This window comes from Poromitra crassiceps (assembly GCF_964638095.1).
Source record: "Poromitra crassiceps genome assembly, chromosome: 16".
Classification (NCBI taxonomy): Eukaryota; Metazoa; Chordata; class Actinopteri; order Beryciformes; family Melamphaidae; genus Poromitra; species Poromitra crassiceps.
This window is the reverse complement of record NC_139645.1, coordinates 15,430,340-15,451,321: the sequence shown is the minus strand read 5'-3', so window position 1 is coordinate 15,451,321 and position 20,982 is coordinate 15,430,340. Positions and strand designations below refer to the sequence as shown.

Below are 20,982 nucleotides of genomic sequence, written 5' to 3'. Positions count from 1 at the left end.
AGAGCACAAAAATGAATATATAAAAACATATTCCAAAGTGGTAAGTAGGGCTTAATTTAAATGTAGCCTGCAACAAGTGCAAGGCTTTACAGTACCCCTTGATTAATTCAACAGGAGCCTTTTTTTTCCTTTTTTCTTTTTCTGAATGATCAAATGATCCTGCCGGTCGCGAAACACTCTTTCTCTCTTCAAAGCCCCCCTTACAATTCGGGCTCCTTCCTCGATGGGAAACTCGTCCAGAAAGGGGTTGGCCATTTTTCCAAACTGCTGATTCGATTGGTTCGTGGGCGGTGCCTTTTAAGGTCTAATCTTATCCTTGCAACTTAAAGGAGAATTTCGTTTTTTTACACCACGGTCCTCATTTCCAGCTTAAAATATGATGTTTTACTCACCCAAATACCTTTGGTTTCATTCGGATCCCCACAAAAGATCTGTCGCACCGAGTACACTCCTCAAACAGGCTATAACGGGAGCATACGGAGCAAGCTCCATGCGCTCTGTAAATAACACTTTTTCTGTCGCGCTCCATATCCTCATTATATGATACATAAATACACGTGAGGCTGTTTGTACGCCTCCAGGCTGTTCAGGTCTCATACGGGGTCTGTGGACCGTGAGAGTTACAGCGTCCACATGAACACCACCAATCACCATTTATTCTCGGCCGTGCAGCGGCTTGTTCGTCCTGCTGTCCCTCTCTCTCCTCGTCCGCTCTTCAATTTCGGCCAACTCTTCAAGCATATACTCTGGCTCAAATCGATAAGGGTGGCCATCGTTTCACAAAATCTTCAAGTTGTTGTGAACAAGACAATAATCACGAGGGGAATGTCTCCTGTAACTTCAGAGCAGCCGGTGTGGAAACTCTCACGAGACTTGAACGGGACGAACAAGATTTGGATTCACAGACCCCGTATGAGGAGACCTGAACAGCCCGGAGGCGTACAAACAGCCTCACGTGTATTTATGTATCATATAATGAGGATATGGAGCACGGCGTGACAGAAAAAGTGTTATTTACAGAGTGCATGGAGCTTGCCCCGTATGCTCCCGTTATAGCCTGTTTGAGGAGTGTACTCAGTGCGACAGATCTTCTGTGGGGATCCGAATGAAACCAAAGGTATTTGGGTGAGTAAAAGATCATATTTTAAGCTGGAAATGAGGACCGTGGTGTAAAAAACCGAAATTCTCCTTTAACCTGCTGCGGACCAGGTTAAGTGTGAAGCATAAGTTGCTATGGAAATATATGTCGGTAAGAAGTTAACTAGCTTCATAGCACGGCCAAACCAGGGTTAAACCTGAAGTTACCTCGCTAAACCACTAATCGAGCTTCGTGGTACAGGGCTCTGGTATACACCTGGGGCTCTATCGTTGCAACGGCCTAAAAACTGTGCTTAGTGCTAGGCGCAGCGCAGATTAGTGGGTGTGGACCAGCGCACTCAATATTTTGGTGTCGGCGCTACAGGTGGCCTTAAGCATTATAACCACGCCTTTTAAGCGTAAAATTATGCACAATCTGCTCATTGGGGAAGTGCAGCAAACGAATCACAAGCTTGCCTTTTAAGCTCCAATTCCACGGAGCGATCCAGTAAAGCCAGAAAAGCCAAGCGCTCTGCTCCCCCCCTCCCTTTCATCCCCGTCTGTCTGTCTCCATATATAGGCTATTATTCCATATTATTATGCTTCTCAAACCAATCTAACTGCAGTTTAAATACTGCAAGCATGTAAATACGCTACACTATAGCAAGATCAAAGTGAAAAGAATGTTCTAAACGCATTGGCTAGAAAAATATAGCCTATCCCTATGTCATGATGAGATTAGATTGGTGAAAGTTTGTCCAGAATGATATTGTTTTCTCTCCCCTGCTACACAGGTAGGATGATGCACATAAATATAGCCTACATTATGTAAAGTCATTGCATAAATGTGTTTTTATTGTAAAAGAAAATGTGAAGTAAGTCGTCTTATTGGAGCGACATCACAGTAGGAAGTCACAGTAGAACCGAGTTACGGCTGTCACTCATCTCCTAAATTACGTTAAATCTGCGAGGGATATATATACCACCAGGATAAGATATATGTTTCACATAGGGTTGTGTTTTGATTTCGAGATTTTATTTTGTCCAATATTGAAATGTTCTACAATTGCATGTTGTGTTAACATTACCCATTATTTCTATCTACCTTTCTATCTATTTAGGCTCATTTGGTTGCTATTTATTATCGAAATGTATTAGCCCAATGCATGCTGGGAGATTGCACACGTGTGGCTTTGTGCCTGTCTGCTGTCTGATGCGCGAGGGAGTGAGAGAGAGAGACGGGGGACAGAGAGTGAGATGGCAGAGGAGAGTCCGCGCAATTACGCACAATAATAGAACCGGCGACTTTTTTTCCATCAGTCATCAACTCACATTTTGGTAAATAAACGCCGGGGCTACTATTTTAAGTTTTATGGTAATGAACTAGATTGCAGGGCTTCGAGAAAAGAAGTGAGAAGATTCTTTCAATAACAGGCTTCCATTGATTCATTAGCATTTTTCACTTCCCACCCAATTCACCCATTTTGTGCCTAAAATGCAGGAAGTAACACAGGTGCAAGCAAAACAGTAATGAGCGCCACCAAATGGATTGGTAGTTGGAAACCCTGATTAATGTTCTGCTTGAACCTGTGTTACTTCCTGTCTTTTAGACACAAAATGGGTGAATTGGGTGGGAAGTCAAAAAGGCGGCTGTAAAATACTGTACCATTCAGTTTGTCAATGCGTCTGATCTTTAGAGAAATTCCCTTTTCATATATGTCTTTGGCAGGTCCACTTGGCATTTCAACCCTGTAGCTTTGATTCTTGATTTTAACTTTTACGAAGCAGTCTTCATTAACCAAAGCCTGCTCAAGCTGGAAGTTGGACATTGGGTCAAAGCTCTGGAACTCCAACCCCAGCTGCTGGTACTGCCAGTCCGCAACCGTGCCAGCCATTTCCACTCTCTTCTTCAATTCCTCCTCATCTCTGATCTTCGTCAGCATCTTATGGATCTCATTGTTGGCTTGTGTCACGTCCTTGCTGCGTCCCATGATGGTGAGAGATGCTGCGTGCTTCTGACATTCAATTCTTATGCTCACACCCATGGCCTTCTGGATGTCAACAATGCGCTTCTCGTCAACATCGGTGAAGTGGCGGATCATGTTATTGGTGATGCAGCTGCTGCTCAGCTCCTGGGATATCAGGTCACTAATCCACTTTTTGGCCAAGTTGACTTTATCCTGCGAGGCGCCGCAGATGTGAAAGCAAGCAGAGTCAACTTCCTCGCCTTCAATGACAAAATCATCCTTCTGTGGCTTTTCAGCAGTTCCACCACCGAAGAATGCTGAAAGAATGAGATTCAAAATGTCATTAAAACAGGAAATACTTCATTCCCCAAGACATGTAGGATAGCATGATGAATACTTGACCCTAAACTCCCCAACCCCCCTACCCCCTACATACATTTTATTTTGGACCACACTCCCACGTTAGCCTTAGTGTCAGTGGCTGCATCTGCATCAGTGGCTGCATCAGTGGATGGATCAGTGGTTGCATAAGTGGCTGCCTTCGATTGCAAACTGTCGTAGAAGTCCTTCAGCATGGGATCTTGGAAGATGACTATCCGGATCGTCTTCAGAGTGTTGGGAGTGCTCAGCACGTCGACCACTGCATCCAACATGGCATCCGCCACCTGGCCTGCCTGTGCATTGCCTTGGCCTGAAATGGCATAGCATAAATTACATATTTTTGCTACGAGCAAAATAAGTCTGCAGCAGGCCAGAACAACAGTACCTGAATAACAGTAGATGAGTCCATACCTGCCAACACTCCTGATTTACACGGGAGTCTTCCTATTTTTAACCCTTTCTCCCACTGTGCTCCCGATTGGTAATTTCTCCCGCTAATCTCCCAATTTCATAGTGATACAACTCAAATGTGTGTTTCACAGTTTCTGTAATAGGCTATGTCCAGAATGTAGGATATGTGTTGTGGTACCTGGCAACCATTGTATGTATGTACTGTATATGAATGGACAGGATATGAGCTCTCTACAGTGAGGCCAAAGCATCTTAGATCGCCGCCCTGGCGGTCGGTCCCAGTATAGGTCATAAGTCCCGCCTCCGCCATGTTAATGGATGGGAAATGAGCCAAACTAAACAATCAAAGTACACATCACAGATTTGTTTTTTCCAAAGGTGGTTTCTATCATGTTAGGTAGTTCTTATCATGCTAATGTATTGTTCAAGTGCCCATTTTTTGGATCGGTTTGTTTTTAAGTAGTCATTTGATCATATTGATTGATTGGCAGCCAGTCTCAAGCTGTCACTGGCAGCTCCCCTCATCACAGCCTTGCGTATGTGTGTTCGGGAAAAGCAAGTTATGTAACCTTAGGGCCAGACACTCGGTTGGCCCAGATGGTTTGGAGAAAGGTGTGGGAGGAAGTAATGTTAGAACCTATTGAAGCTAACCACCATTCATATTAAAGTAATGCTATGAACCAGGCTGTTAGCTTGCATGCGCTAGCCTTTCACGGTCGGCATAACGTTACGAAGAACCGTTAACGATAAATTTATCTGGAATAACGTGACACATGTTTTCAGAATTTACCAGGTTGTCCAACTTCTTGCCTATGCCAGGAAATGTGTTTCATAACGTTGCCCAACTCGAGCAGCAGTCTGGCTGCTAGCAGCTGAGATGACGTACTGTCTATTCTCCAAAGTGCCATATTTACAGAGCTAGACTGTATATTGACTGTATATAAATACACTATGGAAAGCTACTAACCTAGAACCAGCAGCTATGTTAAAAGTTCAGAGGGGGTGGGGACCTCACACAGGTTACAACCGAACAGAGAATCCTGCACAGAATCAGGTTCCTAAATCTTTGGTACTTTGGTCTCACGAGAGCATATTGGCAGGAGGTGGAGACATGTCATCCATATACATGTATATGCAGTGTTGTGCATGAACGCACTAAAAAAGCGCCCCTCACTGAGCAAGCTCATTATTTTGTACCTCGACAATTGCCCATTGTGTTTTGACTGGATCCTACATGCGTGTGACACCACAAATGCAGGCGCACGCTAAAAAAAAAAAAAAAAAGGGAAATGCTCCGGGCGTATTCCTATATAAAGCACATTCCCATGTTGTGAGGTAGCCTAATTGTGAAAGCGTGTTGACTGGACGCCCGCATGTCAAACAGCTGCAGCTCGCCACAGAGTTGCAATATAGGCTATAGGAGCACATCGTCTGAATACTGTAACGTTACTGTAGTTGTTTTTCGTAAGGGAACGCACAACAGGCGAGACAAATTGCAGATATGCTTTAGTTAACTTATTATAGCCTATTATTGCATGTTTTTGTAGATTGCAGTTTAGTTTTTAGTTGTTGTTTTTTTGGGACTGGAACAGTGATTATAGAACAGCTGCCTGTGAACTAGACTGGGGGGAAATTAATGTGTTGAAAAAGCTACAGTACTGTATTCTATTTTTATTAATTGGATATTTTTCATTTTAGAGCAAGATAAAATATGTCTGCTCTAATCTTTAAAGCCCCTGATTTATACAATCATCTTTTAAAATAAAGATGTGTGTGATGTGTAAAAAGCTATTGTGTGTTAAAAGCTTGTACGTTTTCAGTGCTGTGCCTTTTCTCTGGGTAAACAAGAAGTGAGCTTGAAATGAACTGAGCTGCTAATTTTTTGAGGCTGTGAGCTATAGTTCAAAGTTCAAAATATGAGCTATATGAACATGAACTAGTTCATTTTAATCTGTGTGAGCTGAACTTTGAGCTAGCTCTTGTGAAGTGTGAGCTTGCACAACACATACAGTATAATGGCCCCTATCTTCCCACTGGCCTTAGGCGCTAAAACTGGCGTTAAACGCAAAACAACGCGGCTTGCGCCTGCCTCGGGAAGATAGCATCATGGTTTTAGGCCCCGAAATGCGCTTTACATCGAAGAGGCGTGGCGCAGTGCCAGAATAGGCCAGAATGGGCGTTTCGGCCTTAAATACCGGCCTAACGCTATCTTCCCCCCTGGCATTAATTTAGCGTTTAGCACTTTTCAAAACCAGGCCTTATTCAGTGCGCCGGAGATATGACTATTTTTTGTAATTGCGCACAGCTCTCCTCTGCCATCTCACTCTCTTTCCCCCTCTCTCTCTCTCTCATTCCCTCTCTCTCGCGCGTCAAACAGGCACAATGGCCGATGAAAAAAAAAGTTGTTATACCGTAGTTTTGAGCCCCTGTCATTCAGAGGCTGTTGCATCATCCTACCTGTGCAGTGGGGGATAAGAAAAGGTAGCGAGAGAAAACAATATAATTCTGCCCAAACTTTCACCAATCTAATCTCATCATGACATCCAGCCAGGGATAGGCTATATTTTTTGTGTTTAGAACATTCTTTTCACATTGATCTTGCTATAGTAGTAAGATAGTATAATAGCGTATTTACATGCTTGCGGTATTTAAACTGCAGTTAGATTGGTTTGAGAAGCATAATAATATGGAATAATATATATGGAGACAGACGGGGATGAAAGAGGGAGGGGGGGGAGCTCAGAGCGCTTTGGTCGGGCTTTTCTGAGCGGATTGGATCGCTCCGTGGAATGGAACATGAAAGGGAGATTGTGATTTGTTTACTGCACTTATCCAATGAGCACGGTGTGAATAATTCTACGCTTAAAAGGCGTGGTTATAATGCTTAAGGCCGCATGTAGCGTGGACACGAGGATAGGAAGTGCGCCGGTCCACGCCCACTAATATGCGCTGCGCCTGGCGCTAAGCGCTAAGCGCTCATTTAAAGGACGGCTTTCCCGTGGGGAATATGAAAATATATTAAATCTCACGCCCCTAAGGTTTTCGAATTTTTGAAATTGGTTATTCACTGCCAGGCCTATCAAGCATCTATCACATTATTTCCATGTCGCTCTGACGCAAAACGCGTCAGAGCGACAATCCCCGCCTTGCGGAAGTCGTGCACCTATGAACTACAACTGTTGTTGGCCATGGTCCCGCCTCTAGAGGTCCTCCACGCCCCTTCAGAGATCTTGACCAAAAACAAAAAGGCAGCCATCTTTTTCAACCGCATAGCTTGCTGTAGCTAATATTAGCTTCCCATAGTTCCTTGCAAAGAGACCGATCTCGGGAACGGAAGCACGGACAGACACGGGACTGGCGGCATTGGAAAGCTCATCAAATTTGACATCTAGTAGTAGGTGGGTTGAAGTAACGAAATCAACGCTGAGCAATGTACCCGTTTTTACACATTTTTACAGAAAATAGTTACAATATCAGATGCACGTAACTCCTACGAAAATGCCTTAAAATGCATGAATTTTTTTTTATGAAGACATCTCCCGACATATATACTTCGGTTTAAATTTGGTGCAATTTGGAGGCAATTTTATTTTCGATTTATTTCTTCTTCTCTATATGTTTTATTGTCGAAGCCTTCTTCTTCTTCTTCTTTGAGTTTTATGGCGGTTGGCAAACATATATGTGCATTACCGCCACCTACTGGAGTTTGATATCAGCCAAATGCCTGAGGGGTGGGCATGGAAACGAAGGCCACGCGAGCCCAGTGCATTGTGGGAAATGTAGTATTTCGAGTCCCCGCACCCGCACCTCCCCCCACCACCCCCCCCCCCCCACACACACACACAGAGTGGATTTCGGTTGATATCTCTGTGAGTAAACCTCCAATTTCAAAAATTTCAACGGATTCGAAAACCTTAGGGGCGTGAGATTTAATATATATTCATATCCCCCACGGAAAAGCCGGCCTTTAAGGCCGGTGGGACGATAGAGGCCAATATGTCAATACCGGCAACCCAACCAAACGAGCCTGCCTGACGTCACTCATCACTGTGCTCGCTCAAGCTCTCGGGTGAGGACCGCGAGGAGGACCGCCATATGTATAGAGTCAATGGGCTCACTTTGCCACTAAAAATGGATGAAACCGGTCCCAAGAAGGAATATGCGTCCAAATTTCAGTCCACTTGCGAGACCTTCCCATTTCACATCTTTTGTACATTTTGTATGTTTATTTTTTTTTGTATTTATTTTGCTGTGAGCTATGAATTTAAGACTAATTAAAAGTAATTTACTTTACATCCTTGTTTATTCTATTATGGTAATTTGTGGTGTAAGGATAATTGGGGGGGGGGGGGGGCATTCACTGATACCCACAGAAAATCTCTCTCTCTTTTTCACAGCCCAATGTTGGCAGGTATACATGTGAGTCTGTAACCCATGCTCACAGTCTCCCAATCAATGGGGCCTCACACATGACCATTATCATTGATGTCTCTTAAATTTGTTCAGTAGAAAGATACTTTAGGCAAGGCAACTATAATCTTAAAGGTTTCTGTCTGAATCTGAACTTATAACACGTAGATCACGCACATCCACTCTTCAGTTAGCAGGTGCAGGACAAACAAATCAGATAAAAACAGGTAAAAGAAGTAGAGACCATTGACATAAATAATATCTGGACCAACTGAGCGTGACGTCACCCATTGGTTTTTGAGACCTCAAAATGAGGCCTTTGATTCACTTAATTCCCGGTAATGTTTCCAATGAATTATGGGGCTTTTCCTGGAGCATACTGGGTAATCTGTGTACTGCAGACACAGATGCAGACGGTAACATGTTACTGTGCAGGTTAAGAATATTGCTGATAATCAGTTTAAACATACAACAAGCAATAACACAAGCCAAATGCAGACAGATTTGAGACTTTGAGAGATTTGCTTTGAACTATTTGAACATACACCTGCCAGTGACCGGAGAATATTGTTATTTGCTTGTTTTAATGCTTTTGTCAATAAACAGATGCCAAAAATAACCTTGTTGTTATTATGTAGGCTATGTACTTCAGTAAATCATGTATCTGAATGTACCAGAATATGAAAGCAGGACGAGACCATTAGTCGTCTGGTCAGAGGCAGGTTGTATAAAATGATAAGTTGTTGATGAAATAATGTAATAAAGATTGTTGATGTCGAGTGAACATGAACCGAAGTTGGACCACCCCGGCCGGGACGAAACAGCTGACCAACAGCATTCAAATCTGCAAAAACGTATATAATATTATTCAATATATTTATTGAAACTAGGGTATTGGCCCCTTCGTGGCAGAGAACCCTAGGCTCGCCGCACGCAGCTCAGCTGCTGCGTGGCCTCGCCTGCTCTATTGGCATGCGCCTGCACTATTGGCATGGGCAGCGCACGATTGCCCAACTTCGCATCCTTGATGACATCACTGTCACTGATGATATCACAATGCCTATGACATCACTGATTATGTCACAACATAACGGGGATCTATACTGTTACGCGTGTCTACTAACATTATTAAAAGATCATAAAGATAACGTTTCTGATAACTACTGCTATGGTAACATGTTGCTAAGCTAGGCTAGGGCTTGCCTGGCTGTGTTGTTGTGGTGACGCAATGGTGACGCTCATCGGTTAACCATGGTAACCACCAAGTCTTCTTTATCGTCTATTTCCCAATGGGGCAATAATTTAGAAAACAGAGAACATGAGAGCATGAAAAAGACTTGAAATTCTTGATTTAAGCTAAAAACTAATTTGGAAAGTGTTTAAGTTATAGAACGAGAGAGAAGTCCGGTCATTTTCCCATTCACCACTACCATGTTAACTACTTTCTTTCTGCAGTACCCACATCGCCCCCCACTGGCCATTCGAAATAATACAATTTCCGCATTAGCCTCACAGAAAGAGAGGCTGAATTGCCCACTGGTAGAGACTTGATCCCAGTAGCTGTATGGTATGGATTTACGTCATTACATCAGAGTTCATTCTCATGCGACCTTCATCAGCATCAGAATTAACTCTGATGAAGGTCGCCATGACCAAAGTGTAAATCTATACAATAAATCTACTGGGATCAGCAGAGTGTGGGCTCTACTTCTTTTACCTGAATCTGAATTTGAGAACCCTGAGAAAAATAGAACTTTTTGTGACTCCAAACCTGAATAAAACTCTTGTACCCAAACCCACTGAATCCAATCAGGATTTAACATAGCATATTCTGTCAAGCCCTAGGTCGTTACTCAAAGCACATCACATGACATTTGATGAATGCTTTAATCCAAAGTGTCTTACCACAAGTGCACACAAATTTCCTTTCATATCCAGGCCCTGCTGTGAAATCTCACCTGTACCAATGGCAGGAAAGGAGACAGATGTGTACGAGTCTTTCACACACATTTGGAGAGCATTCTTCACAGCCTTGTTGATTTCGATGGGGTTTGACTGTCCGGGCAGGTGAAGGATCTTCTTACACTTCAGGTTGCCCGGCTGGGTCATTATCATGCCTGGGTTCGCCTGGGCACCTGAAAGTGAGCACAGTGAATTGTTGTCTTAGAATGCTTAAAAACGTGTATGTGTGTAAAAAAAACTATACAAAAACAAAAACAATCACTGCCCCATAGATTCTAAAAGATATATGATGCAAAAACAATTTATAACAAACCAGCAACAAATAATTAATCAAAACTGTATAGTATTCCTGCTGAAGATGAAGTTAATTTGTTCCCTATGTTCCTTGTTTTTGTTTTATGTTTCCCCCTTCTTGTACTATTCCTGTGCTTGTATTCTTTTTGATGTTGTTTTTATTTATGTAAAGGACTCTGTGCACTCGTGCTGTGAAGGGCGCTATAGAAATAAAGTTTTACTTACTAACTTACTTAATGTCTGTTGTTCCCTTCCTGATAATATTGTATTATTGTGGGATATAAAACAATTAACTCTGTATCTAGAAGGGGTTGGTTGCATTGACTCTGTGACACGTCGACGCACTGACATCACTACCACACGTCAACGGTATTCCAGTGACGTGCGGTGAGGTCAGTGGCTAGGCAGCCAATAAAAAAAATCCATTCAGACCGATAAGGTAAAAGGGGGGAATAATTTAAATTATACAACATGTAGTTCCGACCAAGCAATCTGATTGGTCAAGGACCGTTCACAAATAAGCATAACCGCACACCTAGCCGCCAGGAATATTGTATTTACCGCTGTTCCTAAGTTAGTGTAAGTGGCTCGCGCCAGAGACCCTGGTTGTACCAGAACCAACTCGCTTAGCGCCAGCACACACTTGATTTGGGGGCGGAACACGCCAGGATTGGCCAACGCCAACCCCAGTGCCCAGAACTGTCAATCAAATCATCAACAGACACGCTATAGCACGCCTCTCAACCCTCTTTCAGACAGGTAGGCTCTGACACCCTTCATCTCAGCTACAAGGTGAGTCGATTAAAAAAAAAAAATAGCCTACATGTGAAGTTCACAGACATAGTTGCTAATCTGTTAATTATTTTATTTTTGCCAGAGTCACAACAAATATTGAGTTAATGGGGCAGTTTTGTGTTTCCATGTGTGGTGACAAATATTTTTAGATGTGTAGGCCTATGTTATAGCCTATATGAATGAAACGTCTAATTACAGTAAGCGCATGCTTTGGGACATCACTGCATAACTGTGCGGCGGCCCTTTGTGTTTCAAATGGTTCGTTCCATCAGCATAAATTTTCGTTACAAATCCGAACTGGTTCATCCTCCAATTCTCTCCCTCTCTCTTCCCTCTCTCGTTCTCTCCCCCCCTCTCCCAATCTCTCGCTCTCTCGCTCTCTCCCCCTCTCTTTTCTCTCTCTGTTTCTCTGCTAGCTCTCAGCAAGAAAGAAGCTGGTGTCACAGACGTGATGGCGGTGACGCTGTGGCTTTTAAGGGGAGTGATCTCACACTTGTAAATCCTGTTATAGGTTGAGGCCACGTCTCGTCATAGACGCTGGTTTAGCTGGCTCAGCCTGGCTGGGGGCGGGGTCAGGGTGGGGTAAATTCCCCCGTTCTATCCATTCAGCAAAGTTAGAATTTAGCTGATAGCCCAGCCCAGGCAGACACGATCGGGGATTTAACCACCGCAGTAAACGCACATCTGAGCAGACGTCTTGTGTTCTGCTCTAGAACCCCCAAACATGTCGTTTAGAGCCGCAGCACCGTCTTTTGGTGAGTCAGCCCATGAGATATATCGGTGGTTTTACCCCACTCGCGCGCCAGATTCAGGTAACATTTTGTGGGCATTCCCAGCCATGCGGACTGTCTCTATTGGCATAAATATGCCTATGTAGGTTTGCGCCGAGATGATATGAAGCACAGCGGGCCAACACGCCCACAATTAGGGCTTTGCCCGGCGCTATTCCAGCGCAAAATGGGCGTTAATGCAAAATTAACGCCGTTGCGAAGATAGGGCCCTTGGTGTGTTCCTTTAAAGTGCAGGTGTGATTTGTTTTTACCAAGGGTTTTGCATTCCGTTTGCACAGCCTGGCCAGCTGCACTCAGAATGGCCTTGGATACTCCTGGTGGAGAAAAAGACACAATGAATAAAGAAATAACGGTAACACTTTACGATACTGTAACACAAAAATTGGGTAGTTACTGAGGAACTAGTCAGGAACGAACCATTAGTTCATGATTAGTTCATGAATAGTTAATAGGTAGTTCCTTAATGGTAGTTACTTAAGAACTGACCATTAGTTACCATGTTAACGAACCAGTAAGTAATGATTACTTCCTTAAAAATGTTTTTCTTTTTTTCTTTCGCTAGTTCATGAGTAGTTAATGGGTAGTTACTTAAGAGCAGACTATTAGTTACCATAGTTGTTACTAGGGAATTAATCATTAGTTCATGATTACTTCACCATTAGTTACCATATTTGTGCCCCCTCAAGTAAAGCAGGCCATCATACTTAGTTGTTACTAGGGAGTTCATCATTACTTCATGATTACTTTACCATTAGTTACCATGTGTGTGCCCCTCAAGTAAAGCAGGCCATCATACTTAGCTGTTACTAGGGAATTAATCATTAGTTAATGATTTCTTCATCATTAGTTACCATGTTTGTGTCCCCTTAAGTAAAGCAGGGCTTCATACTTAGTTGTTACTAGGGAATGCATCATTACTTCATGATTATCTTACCATTAGTTACCATCACCCTACCTATAACAAATAAATACAAGAGTTGTTCCAGCCAGGTGAGGTTTGAACCTTTGCCCCCAAGATTGCAAGATTATTAGTCTGGTTCTCTACCAAATGAGCTATCCAGACTGTTAAGTTATATCAGTCGGTAGAGCCTATACTATGTATTTGTAGAGCCGGAGACCAAGTACTTGTAGTATTCAAGGTATGTTCTATCCTTTCTATCCAAGTACTTATAGTTTACATGTATATATTCTTTTTTTTACCAAAATACTTTATGTCCAAATCTTATAGTTTTAAAGGTATATTCCACCCAAATACTACATTCTGTCCAAGTACTTATAGTATTGAAGGTATATACCACCCAAATAATACTTCATGTCCAAGTACTTAGGTATATCCCAGTAAAATACTACAATTTCATTCTCCACTGATTACCAGGGGCATGTCCTGGGTCTTGTAAGCCAACTTGAGACTGACCACTGACCCTGGTGCTCAGTGGTCAGGTAGAGGCAAGCTGGAATACAGCTTTAAAATTATAAGTACTTAATCAGAAAGTACTGTACTATATGGGTTGAATACACCTTTAAAACTACAAGTACTTTTGACATGAAGTAGTATTTAGTAGGCGGTGGTGCAGTCGGTAGCGCTGTCGCCTCACAGCTAGAAGGTCCTGAGTTCGATTCTCGCCTGGGACGCTGTGGGTGCTGGAGTTGTGACCCCCCATATCTTCAGTGCCTACTGCCCAGGTGGGCTATCTCGTCGAAAGGGCCTTTCTGTGTGGAGTTTGCATGTTCTCCCCGTACCCCCCAGAAAGAAAAAGCGACCACTGCTCCTGGCCTGCCCCCTGGAGGAGAGGACAAGCCTGGATGGGTCAAATGCAGAGGACATATTTCACCGGCCACCGTCAGCATGAGTGTGTTGTGGCTGCATGCATGTGTTGTAGTGTTCGTGTGACAATAAAAGACGAGGGGCTTCCGTCTGAAATCGTGAAATCGAAAATGTGTTATTTGGATGGAATATACCTTTAAAGTAGAAGTACTTGGACAGAAAGCAGTTTTAGTATAGAATATACCTTTAACACTAAGTACTTGCACAGAAAGTGGTATTTGGGTAGAACATACCTTCAATACTATAAGTAATTGGTCTCTGGCTCTGCAGATACATAGTATAGGCTCTACCAACTGACAGAATTCAGCAGTCTGGATAGCTCAGTTGGTAGAGAGTCAGACTAATAATCTTGCGATCTTGGGGCCAAGGGTTCAAACCTCACCTGGAATAGCTCTTGTAGGTATTTGTTATAGGTAGGGTCCGGTGATGGTAACTAATGGTAAGATAATCATGAAGGAATGATGCATTTCCTAGTAACAACTAAGCATGAAGCCCTGCGTTACTTGAGGGGACACAAATATGGTAACTAATTATGAAGTAATCATGAACTAATGATGAACTCCCTAGTAACAACTATAATAACTAATGGTCTGTTCTTAAGTAACTACCCATTAACTATATGAACTAGCGGGAATTTAAATTTTTTAAGGAAGTAATCATTACTTACTGGTTCGTTAACATGGTAACCAGGGGCGGACTGGGATCATAATTCAGGCCGGGCATTAGATACCAAGCAGGCCAGGCCGATACGGGCCGGCGCGCGTGCCGGCGTCCGAAGGGCGGCGGCGAAAAATTTGGGGCATTTGAAGCTCAATTTGGGCCGTTTGAAGCCCAATTTGGGCCGTTTGAAGCCAGATTTGGGTCGTTTAAAGCCAGATTTGGGCTGTTTGAAGCCCGATTTGGGCCGTTTGAAGCCCAATTTGGGCCGTTTGAAGCCCAATTAGGGGCAAGTCCAATTTTACAATGAGATGCACCCACTTTAAACCTGAATAAGGTAATAAAACCACTAGTAAACCAGTAGGCGGCACCTGGCCTGCTGTTCAGTGAGTGGCCTGGCCTGGCCTGCAAATTTTTTTTTTTTTTTTTTTTTTTTTTTGGCAGGCCAGGCCAGGCCAGGCCACCGGGCATTTGCCCGACGTGCCCGATTATGCAGTCTGCCACTGATGGTAACTAATGGTCAGTTCTTAACTACCATTAAGGATATTTAAGGAACTACCATTACAGGTCATTAAGGAACTACCCATTAACTACTCATGAACTAGTGAAATAAAAAATAAAATATATATATTTTTAAGGAAGTAATCATTACTTACTGGTTTGTTAACATGGTAACTAATGGTCCGTTCTTAAGTAACTACAATTAAGGAACTACCTATTAAGTATTCATGAACTAATCATGAACTATTCATGAACTAATGGTTAGTTCCTGACTAGTTCCTCAATAACTACCCATTTTTTGTGTTGCAGTATTGTAAAGTGTTACCGAAATAACAGCTACATGTATTTTGTTTAGTCAAGGTAGTTTAGATCAACACATTTGGTCTTTTGCTGCAAAATACAGTAAGATATACAGTAAACATCAACAAGGATATCATAGAATCAGACAATCAATCAATAAAACAACATAAACAATCATACACAACGGATATAGACAGTGACACCCACATTTCCACCGACACAGTCATTCCTGGGGACATTAATAGTTGCTTTAGGTTGGTTTTAAAATGATCCCAACTGCAATCCTGTTTAATGTGTGTGGGCAGTGACTTCCACATTTTAACCCCCTGTACAGAGAGGGCTGTTTGTCCTAGGGAGGTTTTTCTAAACGACACTTTGCAGTTCCCTGTGGTTGTGTCCGAGGCTCCCAGAGGTTTCACCATATCGCAGAGAACACGCGGTGCCTGATCATGGCTACATTTATAGATTAGTTTTATATTAGCAATGACTTGGCAGTGGTGATACCTAATTGGCTTCATGTAAAAAAAAATTACACGATTGTATATCATCTTCAGAGGATTGATTAGAATCGGTCTACCTTGGGACCATACAGTTACACAATAACTCAGCTATGAGAAAATCATTGAGAGGGGCGTCTCAAGATGGCGGACTGTGCGGTCGAGGGTTTTGCAGGCTCTGAGACCAGATTCCTTTTAGACCTTCAAATCTCCAAAAGCCTGTACAGCCTTTCGATTAAAATTACAGTTGCCAACGTGCACGAAGTGTTCAAGTGTGACCACTTTTCTCAACTCTTAACGTCAAATAACGTTATGGTCACCAGCAAGGACCACGCTGGCTACTCATTCGCTGTTCTTCGGCAAGCGTGTGATGAAGAAGATATCGCACTGATGGAACAGGACTGATTAATTCTGGGCCAGACAGACAACATACCCTGTTGAAAGCCCCGAACCCGAAGAAGAAGTCAGGGAACCAGGATGAAGAAATATCCAAACAGTGTCCTCTTCAATGCCATTCAGAGCCTCTCCTGCAAATTTGCCCACGCTTTAAACCCTTTGATATCAGATTTTTCCAAATCACTTAAATCCAGAAAAAAGGCAGTACACATTGAGTAACATGGTGGACTCATTGTTCTAGATTAGATTTTTGGTTAATTACAAGCAATTTGTCATCTGGTTGTGAAATTTGTCCCTCTCCCCTTACGACCATTGTGTTATTACTGTTCGACCAGTACCATTTTAACACAACCTAAGATATTTCACTGGAAATTCGACAGTAATTTATTGAAAAGCAAGTCATTTTGTAACAGAATCTTATCCTTGATCAGTGAGGTTAAATTACAGGGTGATCTATCTATCCCCTACCAATAAATGGGAGTGGTTCAAGTACTAATCTAACACAATAGACTCACTCTGTAGGTTACTGTAGGTTCACAGGGTGGGCGGAGCTAACACAATAGACTCACTCTGCAGGTTACTGTACTGTAGGTTCACAGGGTGGGCGGAGCTAACACAATCGACTCACTCTGTAGGTTACTGTAGGTTCACAGGGTGGGTGGTGCTAACACAATAGACTCACTCTGTAGGTTACTGTCAGTTCCTGACAACTCTCCTGTGAAGTAGGATAACAAGCTACTTTTTTCCGGTCTCTGTTAGCATTACGGGTGGTTACTCTGCCCTAACAAACTGAGTAATGTCACATAATAACAGTTTGGATCTCACCTGCAATTACTGCTCATGGCCATAGGTGTTGTCAGAGACAATCAAACTGAAATCTTCCGTATTATCAATTTAAGGAGAAAACAATTAAATATATCGAAAATAAAATTCCTGTGCAGCCAAACTAATCCCAATGATGAGAATAACCTTGAACTCCTTCAATTGAGCTTTGCAATCACCATCAACGGCACAGTGGTGGAAAGGGTGAACAGCTTCAAGTACCTGGGAGTCAACATCCACCAGGACCTGACATGGGCCGGTCACACCGCCACTGTTGTCAAAAAGGCCCAACAGCGACTACAGTGTAGTCGCTGTTGGGCCTTTTTGACAACAGTGTAGTCGCTGTTGGGCCTTTTTGACAACAGTGGCGGTAGTCACTACACGGACTCAGGCGCCTGAAGAAATTTGGGCTAAGGCCAGAAATCCTTAGGGACTTCTACAGAGGCAGCATTGAAAGCCTGCTGACTGGCTGCTTCACCACCTGGTACGGGAACAGTACCACCATGGACCGCAGGGTGCTATGAAGAGTGAGGCGCGCGGCCCAGCACGTAACAGGATGTGAGCTGCCAGAACTGCAGGAACTGTATAACCAGCGGTGCCTCAGGAGGTCCCGCTTACGCGTCCTGTGTGTTTTGGCCATAACACAGTACTCAAATCAAGAGGCGGCTCTTTTCCCGGATTTGGTAAAGGGGCTGGTTACCAAAATTAGATGGAAATTTCAAGGTTCTAACATAAGCTGTGATTTCATTGGACATTGCTATTTCACAGATGCCTAATGGAAAGTCATGGTCTCACATCAGAATTTTACAAACACTTTTGGGTTGCAATTCATTAATTAATTTTATTTAAAAATATATATATTTGTACAGGGACAGATACATATAACATTTGCCAATGTCTGATGACATGCATCACAGGTTTTATGCCCATCCCTAGATGTTAAATTAGAGATTTGCTTTATGATGCTTTTAAAGAGTATATTGACAATTATGTTTTGTGACCAACTATGAAACCAGGTACCTTGGTTTAGATAACAAAAAACTTACAGAACAGAGACGTGTTGAATGTGGTTTCTAGCAGGGCCGCTGGAAGTCACTTTAAGCAGGGAGTGCTGGGAGGAAGGGACGCCGGAAAAAAGTTTTTTGTGTGTGATTTTTTTGCCATATTTACAGGAATATCTAATTTTAAATTAACATTAGGATTATACTGTTGTGATGTAATTATTCAGTATTTTCTCCTTTTCTCACTCCTTCAGAGCAAAGAGGGAGATATATAGCATGATGATAATCATTAGTTAACATGAGTTAACATGATAGAAATATTATCAGCAAACTTAATGACTAGACTAATTATTCTGATTTGAATGGTAATGATTATATCAAGAAACATTGACTCCTCTCTTTGTTGTATAGTGGGAAGTGAATTTTAGGCTATTAAAATAGCATGTCAAGTATTTACAGGAATATCTAATTTTAAATTAACATTCGGATTATACTGTTGTGATGTAATTATTCAGTATTTTCTCCTTTTCTCACTCATTCAGAGCAAAGAGGGAGATATATAGCCAGCCTCAATGACTGGCGCCCAATAGCCCTCACGCCAATAGCCAGCAAGTGCCTTGAAAAGCTGGTCATATCAAAGATCCGCCCCACACTCCCCCCGGACCACGACCCGCTACAGTTTGCATACCGCCCCAACAGGAGCACAGCGGATGCAGTAGCACACGTGCTCCACACCGCCCTGTCCCACCTGGAGGGGAAGGACACCTATGTAAGAATGCTGTTCGTGGACTACAGCTCAGCATTCAACACCATAGTACCCTCCAGGCTGGTAAGCAAACTCAGGGACCTGGGACTAAACACAGCGATGTGCGACTGGATCCTGGACTTCCTGACAGACCGCCGCCAGGTGGTGAGGGTGGGCAACCTCACCTCCTCCCCACTGACCATCAGCATAGGAGTGCCCCAGGGGTGCGTCTCCAGCCCCTTCTGGTACGACCTCTACACCCACGACTGCGTGGCGACTCAAACTTCAAACACCATCGTGAAGTTTGCAGACGACACAGCAGTCGTGGGGCTGATCTCGGGGGGCGACGAGACGGCCTACAGAGAGGAGGTGAGGGTCCTGGAACAATGGTGCCAGGACAACCACCTCTCTCTGAACGTCTCCAAGACCAAGGAGATCATTGTGGACTACAGGAGAGGGGGGGGGCGCACACCCCCCAATCACCATCAACGGCACAGTGGTGGAAAGGGTGGACAGCTTCAAGTACCTGGGAGTCAACATCCACCAGGACCTGACCTGGGCCGGCCACACCGCCACTGTTGTCAAAAAGGCCCAACAGTGAATACACGGACTCAGGCGCCTGAAGAAATTTGGGCTAAGGAAAGAAATCCTCAGGGACTTCTACAGAGGCACCATTGAAAGCCTGCTGACTGGCTGCTTCACCGCCTGGTATGGGAACTGTACCACCATGGACCGCAGGGCGCTACGGAGGGTGAGGCGCGCGGCCCAGCACGTAACAGGAGATGAGTTGCCAGAACTGCATGAACTGTATAACCAGCGGTGCCTCAGGAGGTCCCTGAAGATCATCAAAGACACAAACCATCCCCACAACAGCCTGTTCTCCCTGCTACCCTCAGGGAGGAGATACAGGGTTCCAAAAGCACGCACAAATCGCTTGAGGAACAGTTTCTTCCCGCAGGCCACGAGACTCCTTAACATACACAAATAGTGTAGTAGTCGTACCGTACCGTACTGCAGCTGCTACCATTATGTATGCCTAATGTTTAATTGTATGTTTAATAAGGTACATGCTATTTGCACCTGTATGTCAAATACGTCGAATTTAAAATGTCTGAACACGTCTAACATGTGCACAATGCCTAATGTTTAATTGTATGTTTAATAAGGTACATACTATTTGCACTGTATGTCAAATACGTCGAATTTAAAATGTCTGAACACGTCTAACGTATGCACATGACATGTGCACCTATGTGCAATGAATATGCCACTGACTTGTCTTATCGCTATTCTGCCTTATTGCCTATTGCTGCTTAGTATTGCTTATTGATGCCTATTCCTTATTGCCTATTGCTCATTGCTTGTTGCCTATTTGTACTATGTCGTAAACGGAGTCCACAGCACAAGAATTTCACACGTGATACTTGTACCATGGAGTGACAATAAAAATCTTGAATCTTGAATCTTGAATCTTGAATTAGTTAACATGAGTTAACATGATAGAAATATTATCAGCAAACTTAATGACTAGACTAATTATTCTGATTTGAATGGTAATGATTATATCAAGAAACATTGACTCCTCTCTTTGTTGTATAGTGGGAAGTGAATTTTAGGCTATTAAAATAGCATGTCAAGTTCACGTTTCTTTTTTATTCGTATTCGTTGTTGGTTGGTTCAACACAACATGTGTGCGCATGCGCGCTTCTTCTTCTTCTCTAGCCTACAAGCATGTACCGTAACTTCCTTGATTGTTATTGTTGATAATTCTATTTAAATAGGCTACATTTTCAGTATATCAATAATGCAATCATTTCCCGAAACATTCCCAAAAAAGAAAGGAACATAGTGCACTGCAAAATATTTCTAATTACATAAAAATAAAAATAAATCATAAAAAAAACCCCATCTCGCCACTAGGGGGTGCTGCAGCACCCGTACTTCCCGCGGCCCTGGTTCCTAGAGTGAAACGTTAGCTATCCCCTAGTCTCAACGCCAGACCCATGAGAGTTCTTACGCTGATACACTACGTTATTGCATGCTGCAGAGCTCTCTCTGGGTCTGGGACACTTTCCCTCAGCCGGCTGGTTATGGGAGGGAACCGTTCACTTGGCCAGTCATATGCCAGTGATGGATTCAGTCCTCCCCAA

General features: G+C 43.2%; 1 protein-coding gene across 1 annotated transcript in view; it reads right to left on the bottom strand.

Annotated features, from left to right (window-relative positions):
- The window catches only part of LOC310791469 (protein mono-ADP-ribosyltransferase PARP14-like), a 77,845-nt gene that overhangs the window by 8,032 nt on the left and 48,831 nt on the right, over positions 1 to 20,982 (bottom strand). Inside the window, exons 10-13 of the mRNA XM_083653156.1 lie at positions 12,340 to 12,402; positions 10,205 to 10,381; positions 3,598 to 3,735; positions 2,744 to 3,361 (exon numbers count right to left, since the gene is read on the bottom strand). Coding sequence (XP_083509282.1) covers positions 2,744 to 3,361; positions 3,598 to 3,735; positions 10,205 to 10,381; positions 12,340 to 12,402 — 996 coding nt within the window. The remainder of the gene's footprint in view (positions 1 to 2,743; positions 3,362 to 3,597; positions 3,736 to 10,204; positions 10,382 to 12,339; positions 12,403 to 20,982) is intronic.